Source organism: Crinia signifera, chromosome 4 (assembly GCF_055691185.1).
Source record: "Crinia signifera chromosome 4, ASM5569118v1, whole genome shotgun sequence".
Taxonomy (NCBI): domain Eukaryota; kingdom Metazoa; phylum Chordata; class Amphibia; order Anura; family Myobatrachidae; genus Crinia; species Crinia signifera.
The window spans coordinates 338,284,888-338,303,910 of record NC_139220.1 but is presented as its reverse complement, the minus strand read 5'-3'; the positions used below and the strand labels follow the sequence as shown (position 1 = coordinate 338,303,910).

The window sequence follows — 19,023 nt, the reverse complement described above, 5'->3', positions numbered from 1 at the left end:
CCCGCTCACCCTGTGTTGCCCACATTCCCCTATCATGCTTTACCGCCCAGCCTCCTCCTCTGATGCACCCTAACTCCCACCCAGTCGGAGGAGACACTGACTCCTGTATTTCTGTGCTGCCACGCTGGACCCTCACCCACTGGCAGAAGCTGCACAGTGTCCACCACCCTCTTTAGTCCCCCGTATGCCCACACACCCCTATCACTACCCAGCTTCCTGCTCTCCTGAACCGTAACTTCCACCACTGGGTAATCGCTGACGCTGTGTTGCCCACATACCCCTATCATGCCTCATATCCCAGCCTCCTGCTCTCATGCACCCTAACTCCCACCCAGTAGGAGGAGACACTGACTCAGGGCCACCGTCCGGTACTCCTGTGCTGCCACGCTGGACCCTCACCCACTGCCAGAAGCTGCAATACAGGGCATCTTTCATACAATTCTAACCATATTTCTCACAATACAAATGTTCACAAATTAAGGGGCGTAGCCCCTTACGCCGGTGTGAAGAGTGCCCGTAGGGCGCGATGAATCACCTAGTATTATATATATATATATATATATATATATATACACACGTATATTTGTCCCATACTATGTCCATTACCAGCAGGGCAGCACAAGGATGGAGCACACTCCCCTGAGGCCCAGGCTCATCACCTGCCCGCCACACTTCCCATACCTGTCCCACACTCACACAGACACACACACAACATCATGACGTCACGCCACAGGCGGCGTCCCGCGTCTCCTACTGCGCATGTGCGAACTCCTCCTCAGTGCCCAATCGGCGCGCACAGGCAACATCGTGTGACCTGAGCAAAGAGCGCACCGCGCGGACAAGGGCGCCTCCTGATTGGCTGCCCCATGATCAGCCTCATCGTTCGTCGTCTTTCTAAATGGGCGGAGCAGCAGCGTCCGGCGGAGTGACATCGAGTAGTGGTAAGGTAGGTTGAGTGAGACCCGGCGGGTGCAGCCAGCGCCCGGGCGGAGTGATACACTTCACTTTGGCGGCAGGCAGGCGGAGGTGGCAACTCTCCGACTCCGGCGCTGCAGCCTTTCCCGGGTAATGTCTAGGCCCGGGCCGGGATATATATCTGTCATTAGTGTACTCCAAGCGTCCACCTCATGTGCCTGTACCCCCATCCTCCACCTGCTGGTGTACCCCCACTCACCCCATCCCCCATGTGCCTGTACCCCCATCCTCCACCTGCTGGTGTACCCCCACTCACCCCATCCCCCATGTGCCTGTACCTCCATCCTCCACCTGCTGGTGTACCCCCACTCACCCCATCCCCCATGTGCCTGTACCCCCATCCTCCACCTGCTGGTGTACCCCCACTCACCCCATCCCCCATGTGCCTGTACCCCCATCCTCCACCTGCTGGTGTACCCCCACTCACCCCATCCCCCATGTGCCTGTACCCCCATCCTCCACCTGCTGGTGTACCCCCACTCACCCCATCCCCCATGTGCCTGTACCCCCATCCTCCACCTGCTGGTGTACCCCCACTCACCCCCATCCCCCATGTGCCTGTACCCCCATCCTCCACCTGCTGGTGTACCCCCACTCACCCCATCCCCCATGTGCCTGTACCCCCATCCTCCACCTGCTGGTGTACCCCCACCAACCCCATCCCCCATGTGCCTGTACCCCCATCCTCCACCTGCTGGTGTACCCCCACCAACCCCATCCCCCATGTGCCTGTACCCCCATCCTCCACCTGCTGGTGTACCCCCACTCACCCCATCCCCCATGTGCCTGTACCCCCATCCTCCACCTGCTGGTGTACCCCCACTCACCCCATCCCCCATGTGCCTGTACCCCCATCCTCCACCTGCTGGTGTACCCCCACTCACCCCATCCCCCATATGCCTGTACCCCCATCCTCCACCTGCTGGTGTACCCCCACTCACCCCATCCCCCATGTGCCTGTACCCCCATCCTCCACCTGCTGGTGTACCCACACTCACCCCATCCCCCATGTGCCTGTACCCCCATCCTCCACCTGCTGGTGTACCCCCACTCACCCCATCCCCCATGTGCCTGTACCCCCATCCTCCACCTGCTGGTGTATCCCCACTCACCCCATCCCCCATATGCCTGTACCCCCATCCTCCACCTGCTGGTGTACCCCCACTCACCCCATCCCCCATGTGCCTGTACCCCCATCCTCCACCTGCTGGTGTACCCCGCTCACCCCATCCCCCATGTGCCTGTACCCCCATCCTCCACCTGCTGGTGTACCCCCACTCACCCCATCCCCCATGTGCCTGTACCCCCATCCTCCACCTGCTGGTGTACCCCCACTCACCCCATCCCCCATGTGCCTGTACCCCATCCTCCACCTGCTGGTGTACCCACACTCACCCCATCCCCAATGTGCCTGTACCCCCATCCTCCACCTGCTGGTGTACCCACACTCACCCCATCCCCCATGTGCCTGTACCCCCATCCTCCACCTGCTGGTGTACCCACACTCACCCCATCCCCCATGTGCCTGTACCCCCATCCTCCACCTGCTGGTGTACCCACACTCACCCCATCCCCCATGTGCCTGTACCCCCATCCTCCACCTGCTGGTGTACCCCCACCAACCCCATCCCCCTTTACCTGTGTGTACCCCAACTAACCCCATCCCCCATGTGCTTGTACCCCCATCCTCCACCTGCTGGTATACCCCCACTCACCCCATCCCCCATATGCCTGTACCCCCATCCTCCACCTGCAGGTGTACCCCCACACACCCCATTTCCCTGTACCTTTGTGTACCCCAACTAACCCCACCCCCCTGTACCTGCTAGTGTACCCCCCCTCACCCCATCCCCCTGTACCTGTGTACTCCCACTCACCCCATCCCCCTGTACCCCCTCTCACCCCATCCCCCCTGTACCCCCTCTCACCCCATCCTCCCTGTACCTGTGTACTCCCTCTCACCCCATCCCCCCTGTACTTGTGTGCCCCATCCCCCCTCATGTTCCTGTAATAATATTTACCCCCTGATCAGCCTGGTATATCATGGTATGGACGTGTGATATTTCCTATCTTTCCCAGCAGGCAGAAAGCAGCAATCAGAGCAGAGAGGACACCAGTAGTCTCCCATCAAGTCGGCAACGCCAGTCTGGTGCCATTACTGACTGTTCTGCCAGTGATTCTGTTCCTGTCCCCTTGGAGACTCCGGGTAAGTTTCCCACCTATTCCCTATATAATATAAATAGTGCTACTATTGACCCCTCCTACTGGTGGTATCCGCCGCTGTATAGTCACTGACCGTTACCTGCTACTACTGGTGGTTTCCGCCTCTGTATAGTCACTGACCGTTACCTGCCGCTACAGGTGGTATCCGCCGCTGTATAGTCACTGACCGTTACCTGCCGTTACTGGTGGTATCCGCCGCTGTATAGTCACTGACCGTTACCTGCCGCTACAGGTGGTATCCACCACTGTATAGTCACTGACCGTTACCTGCCGCTACAGGTGGTATCCGCCGCTGTATAGTCACTGACCGTTACCTGCTACTACAGGTGGTATCCGCCGCTGTATAGTCACTGACCGTTACCTGCCGCTACAGGTGGTATCCGCCACTGTATAGTCACTGACCGTTACCTGCTACTACTGGTGGTTTCCGCCTCTGTATAGTCACTGACCGTTACCTGCCGCTACTGGTGGTATCCGCCACTGTATAGTCACTGACCGTTACCTGCTACTACTGGTGGTATCCGCCGCTGTATAGTAACTGACCGTTACCTGCCGCTACTGGTGGTATCCGCCTCTGTATAGTCACTGACCGTTACCTGCTACTACTGATGGTATCCGCCGCTGTATAGTCACTGACCGTTACCTGCTGCTACTGGTGGTATCCGCCGCTGTATAGTCACTGACCGTTACCTGCTGCTACTGGTGGTATCCGCCACTGTATAGTCACTGACCGTTACCTGCTGCTACTGGTGGTATCCGCCGCTGTATAGTCACTGACCGTTACCTGCTACTACTGGTGGTATCCGCCGCTGTATAGTCACTGACCGTTACCTGCTGCTACTGGTGGTATCCGCCGCTGTATAGTCACTGACCGTTACCTGCTACTACTGGTGGTATCCGCCGCTGTATAGTCACTGACCGTTACCTGCTGCTACTGGTGGTATCCGCCGCTGTATAGTCACTGACCGTTACCTGCCGCTACTGGTGGTATCCGCCGCTGTATAGTCACTGACCGTTACCTGCCGCTACTGGTGGTATCCGCCGCTGTATAGTCACTGACCGTTACCTGCCGTTACTGGTGGTATCCGCCGCTGTATAGTCACTGACCGTTACCTGCTACTACTGGTGGTATCCGCCGCTGTATAGTCACTGACCGTTACCTGCCGTTACTGGTGGTATCCGCCGCTGTATAGTCACTGACCGTTACCTGCCGTTACTGGTGGTATCCGCCGCTGTATAGTCACTGACCGTTATCTGCCGTTACTGGTGGTATCCGCAACTGTATAGTCACTGACCGTTACCTGCTACTACTGGTGGTATCCGCCGCTGTATAGTCACTGACCGTTACCTGCCGCTACTGGTGGTATCCGCCGCTGTATAGTCACTGACCGTTACCTGCTACTACTGGTGGTATCCGCCGCTGTATAGTCACTGACCGTTACCTGCTACTACTGGTGGTATCCGCCGCTGTATAGTCACTGACCGTTACCTGCTACTACTGGTGGTATCCGCCGCTGTATAGTCACTGACCGTTACCTGCCACTACTGGTGGTATCCGCCACTGTATAGTCACTGACCGTTACCTGCCGTTACTGGTGGTATCCGCCGCTGTATAGTCACTGACCGTTACCTGCCGCTACTGACCTCCTACTGGTGGTATCCACCACTGTATAGTCACTGACCGTTACCTGCTACTACTGGTGGTATCCGCCGCTGTATAGTCACTGACCGTTACCTGCCGTTACTGTTGGTATCCACCGCTGTATAGTCACTGACCGTTACCTGCTACTACTGGTGGTATCCGCCGCTGTATAGTCACTGACCGTTACCTGCCGTTACTGGTGGTATCCGCCGCTGTATAGTCACTGACCGTTACCTGCCGCTACAGGTGGTATCCGCCGCTGTATAGTCTCTGACCGTTACCTGCCGTTACTGGTGGTATCCGCCGCTGTATAGTCACTGACCGTTACCTGCCGCTATTGACCTCTCCTACTGGTAGTATCCGCCGCTGTATAGTCACTGACTGTTACCTGCCGCTATTGACCTCTCCTACTGGTAGTATCCGCCGCTGTATAGTCACTGACCGTTACCTGCCGTTACTGGTGGTATCCGCCGCTGTATAGTCACTGACCGTTACCTGCCGTTACTGGTGGTATCCGCCGCTGTATAGTCACTGACCATTACCTGCCGTTACTGGTGGTATCCGCCGCTGTATAGTCACTGACCGGTATCCGCCGCTACTGGTGGTATCCGCCGCTGTTTAGTCACTGACCGTTACCTGCTACTACTGGTGGTATCCGCCGCTGTATAGTCACTGACCGTTACCTGCTACTACTGGTGGTATCCGCCGCTGTATAGTCACTGACCGTTACCTGCTACTACTGGTGGTATCCGCCGCTGTATAGTCACTGACCGTTACCTGCCACTACTGGTGGTATCCGCCACTGTATAGTCACTGACCGTTACCTGCCGCTACTGGTGGTATCCGCCGCTGTATAGTCACTGACCGTTACCTGCTACTACTGGTGGTATCCGCCGCTGTATAGTCACTGACCGTTACCTGCTACTACTGGTGGTATCCGCCGCTGTATAGTCACTGACCGTTACCTGCTACTACTGGTGGTATCCGCCGCTGTATAGTCACTGACCGTTACCTGCCACTACTGGTGGTATCCGCCACTGTATAGTCACTGACCGTTACCTGCCGTTACTGGTGGTATCCGCCGCTGTATAGTCACTGACCGTTACCTGCCGCTACTGACCTCCTACTGGTGGTATCCACCACTGTATAGTCACTGACCGTTACCTGCTACTACTGGTGGTATCCGCCGCTGTATAGTCACTGACCGTTACCTGCCACTACTGGTGGTATCCGCCACTGTATGGTCACTGACCGTTACTTGCCGTTACTGGTGGTATCCGCCGCTGTATAGTCACTGACCGTTACCTGCCGCTACTGACCTCCTACTGGTGGTATCCACCACTGTATAGTCACTGACCGTTACCTGCTACTACTGGTGGTATCCGCCGCTGTATAGTCACTGACCGTTACCTGCCGTTACTGGTGGTATCCGCCGCTGTATAGTCACTGACCGTTACCTGCTACTACTGGTGGTATCCGCCGCTGTATAGTCACTGACCGTTACCTGCCGTTACTGGTGGTATCCGCCGCTGTATAGTCACTGACCGTTACCTGCCGCTACAGGTGGTATCCGCCGCTGTATAGTCTCTGACCGTTACCTGCCGTTACTGGTGGTATCCGCCGCTGTATAGTCACTGACCGTTACCTGCCGCTATTGACCTCTCCTACTGGTAGTATCCGCCGCTGTATAGTCACTGACCGTTACCTGCCGCTACTGACCTCTCCTACTGGTAGTATCCGCCGCTGTATAGTCTCTGACCATTACCTGCCGCTACTGACCTCTCTTACTGGTGGTATCCGCCGCTGTATAGTCACTGACCGTTACCTGCCGTTACTGGTGGTATCCGCCGCTGTATAGTCACTGACCGTTACCTGCCGCTACAGGTGGTATCCGCCGCTGTATAGTCACTGACCGTTACCTGCTGCTACTGGTGGTATCCACCGCTGTATAGTCACTGAACGTTACCTGCTGCTACAGGTGGTATCCGCCGCTGTATAGTCACTGACCGTTACCTGCTGCTACTGGTGGTATCCACCGCTGTATAGTCACTGACCGTTACCTGCTGCTACTGGTGGTATCCGCCGCTGTATAGTCACTGACCGTTACCTGCTGTTACTGGTGGTATCCGCCGCTGTATAGTCACTGACCGTTACCTGCCGCTACAGGTGGTATCCGCCGCTGTATAGTCACTGACCGTTACCTGCTACTACTGATGGTATACGCCGCTGTATAGTCACTGACCGTTACCTGCCGCTACAGGTGGTATCCGCCGCTGTATAGTCACTGACCGTTACCTGCTACTACTGGTGGTATCCGCCGCTGTATAGTCACTGACCGTTACCTGCTACTACTGGTGGTATCCGCCGCTGTATAGTCACTGACCGTTACCTGCCGCTACTGACCTCTCCTACTGGTGGTATCCGCCGCTGTATAGTCACTGACCGTTACCTGCCGTTACTGGTGGTATCCGCCGCTGTATAGTCACTGACCGTTACCTGCTACTACTGGTGGTATCCGCCGCTGTATAGTCACTGACCGTTACCTGCCGCTACAGGTGGTATACGCCGCTGTATAGTCACTGACCGTTACCTGCCGCTATTGACCTCTCCTACTGGTGGTATCCACCACTGTATAGTCACTGACCGTTACCTGCCGTTACTGGTGGTATCCGCCGCTGTATAGTCACTGACCGTTACCTGCCGTTACTGGTGGTATCCCGCCGCTGTATAGTCACTGACCGTTACCTGCCGTTACTGGTGGTATCCACCACTGTATAGTCACTGACCTTTACCTGCCGCTACAGGTGGTATCCGCCGCTGTATAGTCACTGACCGTTACCTGCCGTTACTGGTGGTATCCGCCGCTGTATAGTCACTGACCGTTACCTGCCGTTACTGGTGGTATCCACCACTGTATAGTCACTGACCTTTACCTGCCGCTACAGGTGGTATCCGCCGCTGTATAGTCACTGACCGTTACCTGCTGCTACAGGTGGAATCCGCCGCTGTATAGTTACTGACCGTTACCTGCCGCTACTGACCTCTCCTACTGGTGGTATCCGCCGCTGTATAGTCACTGACCGTTACCTGCTACTACTGGTGGTATCCGCCGCTGTATAGTCACTGACCGTTACCTGCCGTTACTGGTGGTATCCGCCGCTGTATAGTCACTGACCGTTACCTGCTACTACTGGTGGTATCCCCCGCTGTATAGTCACTGACCGTTACCTGCTACTACTGATGGTATACGCCGCTGTATAGTCACTGACCGTTACCTGCCGCTATTGACCTCTCCTACTGGTAGTATCCGCCGCTGTATAGTCACTGACCGTTACCTGCCGCTACTGACCTCTCCTACTGGTAGTATCCGCCGCTGTATAGTCTCTGACCATTACCTGCCGCTACTGACCTCTCTTACTGGTGGTATCCGCCGCTGTATAGTCACTGACCGTTACCTGCCGCTACAGGTGGTATCCGCCGCTGTATAGTCACTGACCGTTACCTGCTACTACTGATGGTATCCGCCGCTGTATAGTCACTGACCGTTACCTGCCGCTATTGACCTCTCCTACTGGTGGTATCCACCATTATATATTCCTCCTGCCCACATACGATCAGGGCTGTGTGGAAGGCAGCCATTGAACATATTAGACTGTTGTTAGCAGAACAAATAATAGTCACCAGTGCAGGGCTCGACAATTCCCGGAGGCCAGATCACCATGCCGGTCAGATTCTGCTTCCTGGCGACCAGATTTGCAAGGTGCCCCCTGCCGCCCAGCATTCCTGTGGCCAGGCAGAGTGCTGTGCTTGCGGTAATGACAACAGCTGGTATGTGAATAAAGCAGTTCCTCAGCAGCCAAGGCATGTTCCCACATGGACACTTCTACCGTAGGGTGCTGTTCTCTCACAATGGTGCAAAGATGGACGTGTTCACCTAAATATTCCATCTGGGCTCTCAGAACTGCAAAGCAGATGCACTCTCCTGCGCCTAGGGACTGGATAAAGGGCCCGATTCATACCTGGTTGCAGCCTAGCGGACAGGCTAGTACCACCCCCTGCATATGCACAAATTCTCACATCGTTTGATGGTTTCTCACCATCAATTTTTTTTTTTCTCCTTTTGTGGATAAAAGTCTATACTTACTTTTATCCCGGATGGAGATGGCCGAAAATAGGGCGGGCGCTGAGGTCATGTGATGTCAGTAACCCACCCCCCAGCAGGCATTGCCACGCCTGCCTCTACAAGGTAACGCCATAAATGCTGGGGGTGACCTGCTTCCTCCCCCTCACCGCCCCTAGTGTGAAACTCGCCTAACATAAAATAGCTGGTCAGCTCCTTCCTTTGTCCAATCCGCTGTCTGTACACAGTATTCATTCCAGAACGCTTAGACTCCATGGCTTACCCATGGCAATTATTTCCAACGGGGCCATTCAGTTTGTTCCCAGGCGTTGGTGGTTTTTATGCTCCACACTTCAAGTCCAACCCGTTTTCTTCTGCTTACCGCCTTCAGAGCAGAATGTAGGATTTGGAATCTATTCTTCATCTATATGTCACTTCTTCTTCTCTGAACAATTGCTCTGAATTTCTCCCATGGGTGGGATCTACTCATAACAATCAGGCTCTTCCTGGAGCGCTACTCCTTCCTTCATCACAGGGAACCAACATGTCTCCCTGTACCAGCTGCAGATAGCACCTTACAGCAATCTGCTTCTGTCTGCAAGGCCTCCACTAGATGCAAAAGATTTGCTGACCGCAATCATCAAAAACACACAAGAACTGAAGAGGTGTCCCGGGACCACTTATAAAGAGCAGTGCCAGAGGTAGGGAGGAGATTTATTTATTTACAGCGTCTTATATAGTGCAGCAGATTCCGTTACAGCGTCTTATATAGCGCAGCAGATTCCGTTACAGTGTCTTATATAGCGCAGCAGATTCCGTTACAGCGTCTTATATAGCGCAGCAGATTCCGTTACAGTGTTTTATATTGCGCAGCAGATTCCGTTACAGCGTCTTATATAGCGCAGCAGATTCCGTTACAGCGTCTTATATAGCGCAGCAGATTCCGTTACAGCGTCTTATATAGCGCAGCAGATTCCGTTACAGTGTCTTATATAGCGCAGCAGATTCCGTTACAGCGTCTTATATAGCGCAGCAGATTCCGTTACAGCGTCTTTTATAGCGCAGCAGATTCCGTTACAGTGTCTTATATAGCGCAGCAGATTCCGTTACAGCGTCTTATATAGGGCAGCAGATTCTGTTACAGGGTCTTATATAGCGCAGCAGATTCCGTTACAGCGTCTTATATAGCGCAGCAGATTCCGTTACAGTGTCTTATATAGCGCAGCAGATTCCGTTACAGTGTCTTATATAGCGCAGCAGATTCCGTTACAGTGTCTTATATAGCGCAGCAGATTCCGTTACAGTGTATTAAACAGTGCAGCAGATTCCGTTACAGTGTCTTATATAGTGCAGCAGATTCCGTTACAGCGTCTTATATAGCTCAGCAGATTCCGTTACAGTGTCTCATATAGCGCAGCAGATTCCGTTACAGTGTCTTATATAGCTCAGCAGATTCCGTTACAGTTTCTTATATAGCGCAGCAGATTCCGTTACAGTGTCTTATATAGCGCAGCAGATTCCGTTACAGCGTCTTATATAGTGCAGCAGATTCCGTTACAGCGTCTTATATAGCGCAGCAGATTCCGTTACAGTGTCTTATATTACTGAGCTGTCAGTAATGAATAAAAAAAAAAAGCCCATACAATGAATGGGCAGCCTGTGATTGGCTGCTGAGCGCTCTCTCAGCCAGTCAGCAATTGGCTGAGAGAGCGCTCAGCCAATCACAGGCCGCCCATTCATTGTATGGGCTTTTTTTTTTTATTCATTACTGACAGCTCCCGGCCGGCTCCCCCTGCCCGGCTCTATGCAGCCTGTGTCCCCCGCAGCGTCTCCAGCCCCCCCTGCTCCCTCTACCTTCTCGCCGCACAGACAGCGTCCCCAGCAGCGGGGGACACAGACATGTCCCCCGCAGCGTCCCCAGCCCCCCTGCTCCCACCTCTTAGCCCCCCCCCCCTGCTCCCCGGGTTTTTTACATGTGATAAATCGAGACGATTTATCACATGTAAAAAATGGCACATCAAGTGCCAATCTAATCAAGCTCCCCCGGGGAGCAGCCGGGGAAGCTCAGGGGGAAGTCGGGGGCGACTTGTCCTAAGGACAAGTCGCCCTAGTGTATGGGGGCCTTAAGACTGAGCCTTAGGGGGGGGGGGGAGTGCTAGAGGCAGGCAGTGCCAGAGGTAGGGAGGAGATAAGAGCAGATATCAGCAACTTTAATAGGATCCCCGAATCCTAAAAGAGAGACAACAAAACAAAAGAAAGCGCTTGGATTCAGGGGATAAAGTGAAGCCAATCTATACTAGAATTAATTAATTGCCTAAGAGCATTCAAAGATACAGAAATAGTAATAATGAAAATAATAAAATGTAATAATCAATTGCATAGGTACCGGCCGATACCAGACATAGACAATTATGAGACAACAATATATACAGACAGTAAAAAATAATAATAAAGATCAGGATTACCCTGAATGATTAATTAAAATATGCTAAAATAGCCCATATATTGCGGAAGAGGGGATCAATGTCCTCTTTTGATATGAAATGTGAAAGATTCACTTGCTCCAGCCTCAAGCCCAAAGTAGGTTGGTAGTGATGATAAATAAGCAATCCAATGTTGTTAGTATGGAAAAAACAGTCACATATAGTCAGTCCAATATAGATATTGTTGGTTGGACACTTGGTATATTTAACCTCACTCCTATTTAGGATCAGCTGGAAGGCAATGACAAAGTGCTGTTAGAAAAAAAAGGTCTCACACAGAGAAAAAAATATTTTGTGTACCTCCAAAGTTAATACAGACACAGCAGAGTTTGGAGATAAGACGGCCGGCAGTACCTTTTAGTTGGCAGGCTTTTGTGAACTGACGCGTTTCCCCGCTTTCTTGTGTCAGCGGCTTTCTCAAAGATCAAGTGCCAGAGGTAGGGAGGAAATATCAGCTGGGGAAGTACTGAGGGGGGGGGGGGGGGGTGGGGTGGGGTGGGGGTGTAGAGGCAGGCAATGCCAGAGGTAGGAGGAGATATCAGCTGGGGAAGTACTGGGGGGGGGGGGGGGTGTAGAGGCAGGCAGTGCCAGAGGTAGGGAGAAGATAAGAGGAGATATCAGCTGGGGAAGTACTGGTGGGGGGGGAGGGGGTGTAGAGGCAGGCAATGCCAGAGGTAGGGAGGAGATAAGAGGAGATATCAGCCGGGGAAGTACTGGTGGGGGGGGGGGGGTGTAGAGGCAGGCAATGCCAGAGGTAGGGAGGAGATAAGAGGAGATATCAGCTGGGGAAGTACTGTGGGGGGGGGGGGTGTAGAGGCAGGCAGTGCCAGAGGAAGGAAGGAGATAAGAGCAGATATCAGCTGGGGACGTACTGGGGGGGGGGGGGGGGGTAGAGGCAGGCAGTGCCTGAGGCAGGGAGGAGATAAGAGCAGATATCAGCTGGGGGAAGTACTGAGGGGAGGGGGGGGGGGTGTAGAGGCAGGCAATGCCAGAGGTAGGGAGGAGATATCAGCTGGGGAAGTACTGGCCGGGGGGGGGGGGGGGGGGTGTAGACGCAGGCAGTGCCAGAGGTAGGGAGAAGATAAGAGGAGATATCAGCTGGGGAAGTACTGGGGGGGGGGGGGGTGTAGAGGCAGGCAGTGCCAGAGGTAGGGAGAAGATAAGAGGAGATATCAGCTGGGGAAGTACTGGGGGGGGGGGGGGGGGTGTAGAGGCAGGCAGTGCCAGAGGTAGGGAGAAGATAAGAGGAGATATCAGCTGTGAAAGTACTGGTGGGGGGAAGGGGGTGTAGAGGCAGGCAATGCCAGAGGTAGGGAGGAGATAAGAGGAGATATCAGCTGGGGAAGTACTGTGGGGGGGGGCGTGTAGAGGCAGGCAGTGCCAGAGGAAGGAAGGAGATAAGAGCAGATATCAGCTGGGGAAGTACTGAGGGGGGGGGGGGGGTGGGGGGGTGGGGGTGTATAGGCAGGCAATGCCAGAGGTAGGGAGGAGATATCAGCTGGGGAAGTACTGGCCGGGGGGGGGGTGTAGAGGCAGGCAGTGCCAGAGGTAGGGAGAAGATAAGAGGAGATATCAGCTGGGGAAGTACTGGGGGGGGGGGGGGTGTGTGTAGAGGCAGGCAGTGCCAGAGGTAGGGAGAAGATAAGAGGAGATATCAGCTGGGGAAGTACTGGGGGGGGGGGGTGTAGAGGCAGGCAGTGCCAGAGGTAGGGAGAAGATAAGAGGAGATATCAGCTGTGAAAGTACTGGTGGGGGGAGGGGGTGTAGAGGCAGGCAATGCCAGAGGTAGGGAGGAGATATCAGCTGGGGAAGTACTGGGGGGGGGGGGGGTTAGAGGCAGGCAGTGCCAGAGGAAGGAAGGAGATAAGAGCAGATATCAGCTGGGGACGTACTGGGGGGGGGGGGGGGGGGGGGTAGAGGCAGGCAATGCCAGAGGTAGGGAGGAGATAAGAGGAGATATCAGCTGGGGAAGTACTGGGGGGGGGGGGTAGAGGCAGGCAGTGCCAGAGGTAGGGAGGAGATAAGAGGAGATATCAGCTGGGGAAGTACTGGGGGGGGGGGTAGAGGCAGGCAGTGCCAGAGGTAGGGAGGAGATAAGAGCAGATATCAGCTGGGGACGTACTTGGGGGGGGGGGGGGGGTAGAGGCAGGCAGTGCCTGAGGCAGGGAGGAGATAAGAGCAGATATCAGCTGGGGAAGTACTGGGGGGGGGGGGGTAGAGGCAGTGCCAGAGGTAGGGAGGAGATAAGAGTAGATATCAGCTGGGGAAGTACTGAAGGGGGGGGGGGGGGTAGAGGCAGGCAGTGCCAGAGGTAGGGAGGAGATAAGAGGAGATATCAGCTGGGGAAGTACTGTGGGGGGGGGGGTGTAGAGGCAGGCAGTGCCAGAGGAAGGAAGGAGATAAGAGCAGATATCAGCTGGGCACGTACTGGGGGGGGGGGGGGGGGGGGTAGAGGCAGGCAGTGCCTGAGGCAGGGAGGAGATAAGAGCAGATATCAGCTGGGGAAGTACTGGGGGGGGGGGGGGGGGGGGGGGTAGAGGCAGGCAGTGCCAGAGGTAGGGAGGAGAGAGGAGGAGATATCAGCTGGGGAAGTACTGTGGGGGGGGTGTAGAGGCAGGCAGTGCCAGAGGAAGGAAGGAGGTAAGAGCAGATATCAGCTGGGGACGTACTGGGGGGGGGGGGGTAGAGGCAGGCAGTGCCAGAGGTAGGGAGGAGATAAGAGCAGATATCAGCTGGGGAAGTACTGGGGGGGGGGGGGTGTAGAGGCAGGCAGTGCCAGAGGAAGGAAGGAGATAAGAGCAGATATCAGCTGGGAACGTACTGGGGGGGGGGGGGGGGGGGGTAGAGGCAGGCAATGCCAGAGGTAGGGAGGAGATAAGAGGAGATATCAGCTGGGGAAGTACTGGGGGGGGGGGGGGGGGGGTAGAGGTAGGCAGTGCCAGAGGTAGGGAGAAGATAAGAGGAGATATCAGCTGGGGAAGTACTGTGGGGGGGGGGGGGGGTGTAGAGGCAGGCAGTGCCAGAGGAAGGAAGGAGATAAGAGCAGATATCAGCTGGGGACGTACTTGGGGGGGGGGGTAGAGGCAGGCAGTGCCTGAGGCAGGGAGGAGATAAGAGCAGATATCAGCTGGGGAAGTACTGGGGGGGGGGGGTAGAGGCAGTGCCAGAGGTAGGGAGGAGATAAGAGTAGATATCAGCTGGGGAAGTACTGAAGGGGGGGGGGGGGTAGAGGCAGGCAGTGCCAGAGGTAGGGAGGAGATAAGAGGAGATATCAGCTGGGGAAGTACTGTGGGGGGGGGGGGGTGTAGAGGCAGGCAGTGCCAGAGGAAGGAAGGAGATAAGAGGAGATATCAGCTGGGGACGTACTGGGGGGGGGGGGGGGGTTAGAGGCAGGCAGTGCCAGAGGTAGGGAGGAGATAAGAGCAGATATCAGCTGGGAACGTACTGGGGGGGGGGGGGTAGAGGCAGGCAATGCCAGAGGTAGGGAGGAGATAAGAGGAGATATCAGCTGGGGAAGTACTGGGGGGGGGGGGGGGGTAGAGGCAGGCAGTGCCAGAGGTAGGGAGGAGATAAGAGGAGATATCAGCTCTGGAAGTACTGTGGGGGGGGGGGGGTGTAGAGGCAGGCAGTGCCAGAGGAAGGAAGGAGATAAGAGCAGATATCAGCTGGGCACGTACTGGGGGGGGGGGGGGGTAGAGGCAGGCAGTGCCAGAGGAAGGAAGGAGATAAGAGCAGATATCAGCTGGGAACGTACTGGGGGGGGGGGGGGGGGTAGAGGCAGGCAATGCCAGAGGTAGGGAGGAGATAAGAGGAGATATCAGCTGGGGAAGTACTGGGGGGGGGGGGGGGGGTAGAGGCAGGCAGTGCCAGAGGTAGGGAGGAGATAAGAGGAGATATCAGCTCTGGAAGTACTGTGGGGGGGGGGGGGGGTGTAGAGGCAGGCAGTGCCACAGGTAGGGAGGAGATAAGAGGAGATATCAGCTGGGGAAGTACTGTGGGGGGGGGGGGGTGTAGAGGCAGGCAGTGCCAGAGGAAGGAAGGAGATAAGAGCAGATATCAGCTGGGCACGTACTGGGGGGGGGGGGGGGGTAGAGGCAGGCAGTGCCTGAGGCAGGGAGGAGATAAGAGCAGATATCAGCTGGGGAAGTACTGGGGGGGGGGGGGGTAGAGGCAGGCAGTGCCAGAGGTAGGGAGGAGAGAAGAGGAGATATCAGCTGGGGAAGTACTGTGGGGGGGTGTAGAGGCAGGCAGTGCCAGAGGAAGGAAGGAGGTAAGAGCAGATATCAGCTGGGGACGTACTGGGGGGGGGGGGGGGGGGGGGTAGAGGCAGGCAGTGCCAGAGGTAGGGAGGAGATAAGAGGAGATATCAGCTCTGGAAGTACTGTGGGGGGGGGGGGGTAGAGGCAGGCAGTGCCAGAGGAAGGAAGGAGTTAAGAGCAGATATCAGCTGGGGACGTACTTGGGGGGGGGGGGGGGTAGAGGCAGGCAGTGCCTGGGGCAGGGAGGAGATAAGAGCAGATATCAGCTGGGGAAGTACTGGGGGGGGGGGGGGGGGTAGAGGCAGGCAGTGCCTGAGGCAGGGAGGAGATAAGAGCAGATATCAGCTGGGGAGGTACTGGGGGGGGGGGGGTAGAGGCAGGCAGTGCCAGAGGTAGGGAGGAGATAAGAGGAGATATCAGCTCTGGAAGTACTGTGGAGGGGGGGGGGGGTGTAGAGGCAGGCAGTGCCAAAGGAAGGAGTTAAGAGCAGATATCAGCTGGGACGTACTTGGGGGGGGGGGGGTAGAGGCAGGCAGTGCCTGGGGCAGGAGGAGATAAGAGCAGATATCAGCTGGGGAAGTACTGGGGGGGGGGGGGTAGAGGCAGGCAGTGCCAGAGGTAGGGAGGAGATAAGAGGAGATATCAGCTGGGGAAGTACTGGCGGGGGGGGGGGGGGGTGTAGAGGCAGGCAGTGCCAGAGGTAGGGAGGAGATAAGAGGAGATATCAGCTGGGGAAGTACTGGGGGGGGGGGGGGGGTAGAGGCAGGCAATGCCAGAGGTAAGGAGGAGATAAGAGGAGATATCAACTGGGGAAGTACTGGCGGGGGGGGGGGTGTGTGTGTGTAGAGGCAGGCAATGCCAGAGGAAGGGAGGAGATAAGAGCAGATATCAGCCGGGGAAGTACTGGGGGGGGGGGGGGGGTAGAGGCAGGCAGTGCCAGAGGTAGGGAGGAGATAAGAGCAGATATCAGCTGGGGAAGTACTGGGGGGGGGTTAGAGGCAGGCAGTGCCAGAGGAAGGAAGGAGATAAGAGCAGATATCAGCTGGGGACGTACTGGGGGGGGGGGTAGAGGCAGGCAGTGCCTGAGGCAGGGAGGAGATAAGAGCAGATATCAGCTGGGGAAGTACTGGGGGGGGGGGTAGAGGCAGGCAGTGCCAGAGGTAGGGAGGAGATAAGAGCAGATATCAGCTGGGGAAGTACTGGGGGGGGGGGGGGGGGGTAGAGGCAGGCAATGCCAGAGGTAGGGAGGAGATAAGAGGAGATATCAGCTGGGGAAGTACTGGGGGGGGGGGGGGGGTAGAGGCAGGCAGTGCCAGAGGTAGGGAGGAGATAAGAGGAGATATCAGCTCTGGAAGTACTGTGGGGGGGGGGGGGGGGTGTAGAGGCAGGCAGTGCCACAGGAAGGAGTTAAGAGCAGATATCAGCTGGGGACGTACTTGGGGGGGGGGGGGTAGAGGCAGGCAGTGCCTGGGGCAGGGAGGAGATAAGAGCAGATATCAGCTGGGGAAGTACTGGGGGGGGGGGGGTAGAGGCAGGCAGTGCCAGAGGTAGGGAGGAGATAAGAGGAGATATCAGCTGGGGAAGTACTGGCGGGGGGGGGGGGGTGTAGAGGCAGGCAGTGCCAGAGGTAGGGAGGAGATAAGAGGAGATATCAGCTGGGGAAGTACTGGGGGGGGGGGGGGGGTAGAGGCAGGCAATGCCAGAGGTAAGGAGGAGATAAGAGGAGATATCAACTGGGGAAGTACTGGCGGGGGGGGGGGGGGTGTGTGTGTGTAGAGGCAGGCAATGCCAGAGGAAGGGAGGAGATAAGAGCAGATATCAGCCGGGGAAGTACTGGGGGGGGGGGGGGGTAGAGGCAGGCAGTGCCAGAGGTAGGGAGGAGATAAGAGCAGATATCAGCTGGGGAAGTACTGGGGGGGGTTAGAGGCAGGCAGTGCCAGAGGAAGGAAGGAGATAAGAGCAGATATCAGCTGGGGACGTACTGGGGGGGGGGGGTAGAGGCAGGCAGTGCCTGAGGCAGGGAGGAGATAAGAGCAGATATCAGCTGGGGAAGTACTGGGGGGGGGGGGTAGAGGCAGGCAGTGCCAGAGGTAGGGAGGAGATAAGAGCAGATATCAGCTGGGGAAGTACTGGGGGGGTGTAGAGGCAGGCAGTGCCAGAGGAAGGAAGGAGATAAGAGCAGATATCAGCTGGAAACGTACTGAGGGGGGGGGGGGGAGTGGAGGCAGGCAGTGCCAGAGGCAGGGAGGAGATAAGAGCAGATATCAGCTGGGGAAGTACGGGGGGGGGGGTAGAGGCAGGCAGTGCCAGAGGAAGGAAGGAGATAAGAGCAGATATCAGCTGGGGACGTACTGGGGGGGGGGTAGAGGCAGGCAGTGCCTGAGGCAGGGAGGAGATATGAGCAGATATCAGCTGGGGAAGTACTTGGGGGGGGGGGTAGAGGCAGTGCCAGAGGTAGGGAGGAGATAAGAGGAGATATCAGCTGGGGAAGTACTGAAGGGGGGGGGGGGGGGGGGTAGAGGCAGGCAGTGCCAGAGGTAGGGAGGAGATAAGAGGAGATATCAGCTGGGGAAGTACTGTGGGGGGGGGGGGTGTAGAGGCAGGCAGTGCCAGAGGAAGGAAGGAGATAAGAGCAGATATCAGCTGGGGACGTACTGGGGGGGGGGGGGGGTAGAGGCAGGCAGTGCCTGAGGCAGGGAGGAGATAAGAGCAGATATCAGCTGGGGAAGTACTGGGGGGGGTAGAGGCAGGCAGTGCCAGAGGTAGGGAGGAGAGAAGAGGAGATATCAGCTGGGGAAGTACTGTGGGGGGGGGTGTAGAGGCAGGCAGTGCCAGAGGAAGGAAGGAGGTAAGAGCAGATATCAGCTGGGGACGTACTGGGGGGGGGGGGGGGGGGGTAGAGGCAGGCAGTGCCAGAGGTAGGGAGGAGATAAGAGGAGATATCAGCTCTGGAAGTACTGTGGGGGGGGGGTGTAGAGGCAGGCAGTGCCAGAGGAAGGAAGGAGTTAAGAGCAGATATCAGCTGGGGACGTACTTGGGGGGGGGGGGGGGGGTAGAGGCAAGCAGTGCCTGGGGCAGGGAGGAGATAAGAGCAGATATCAGCTGGGGAAGTACTGGGAGGGGGGGGGGGTAGAGGCAGGCAGTGCCTGAGGCAGGGAGGAGATAAGAGCAGATATCAGCTGGGGAAGTACTGGGGGGGGGGGGGGGGTAGAGGCAGGCAGTGCCAGAGGTAGGGAGGAGATAAGAGGAGATATCAGCTCTGGAAGTACTGTGGGGGGGGGGTGTAGAGGCAGGCAGTGCCAGAGGAAGGAAGGAGTTAAG

General features: G+C 56.5%; 1 protein-coding gene across 5 annotated transcripts in view; it reads left to right on the top strand.

Moving 5' to 3' along the window:
* Positions 1–796: 796 nt before the first annotated feature.
* LOC146076057 (E3 ubiquitin-protein ligase TRIM39-like) overlaps positions 797–19,023 on the top strand; it is a 30,434-nt gene continuing 12,207 nt past the window's right edge. The window contains exons 1-2 of one of the 5 annotated variants that reach the window (XM_083185867.1): positions 797–946; positions 3,055–3,181. In XM_083185867.1, coding sequence (XP_083041993.1) covers positions 899–946; positions 3,055–3,181 — 175 coding nt within the window. In that variant the 5' untranslated portion in view covers positions 797–898. The other 4 variants (XM_083185868.1, XM_083185871.1, XM_083185869.1 and 1 more) reach the window with 4 other exon arrangements.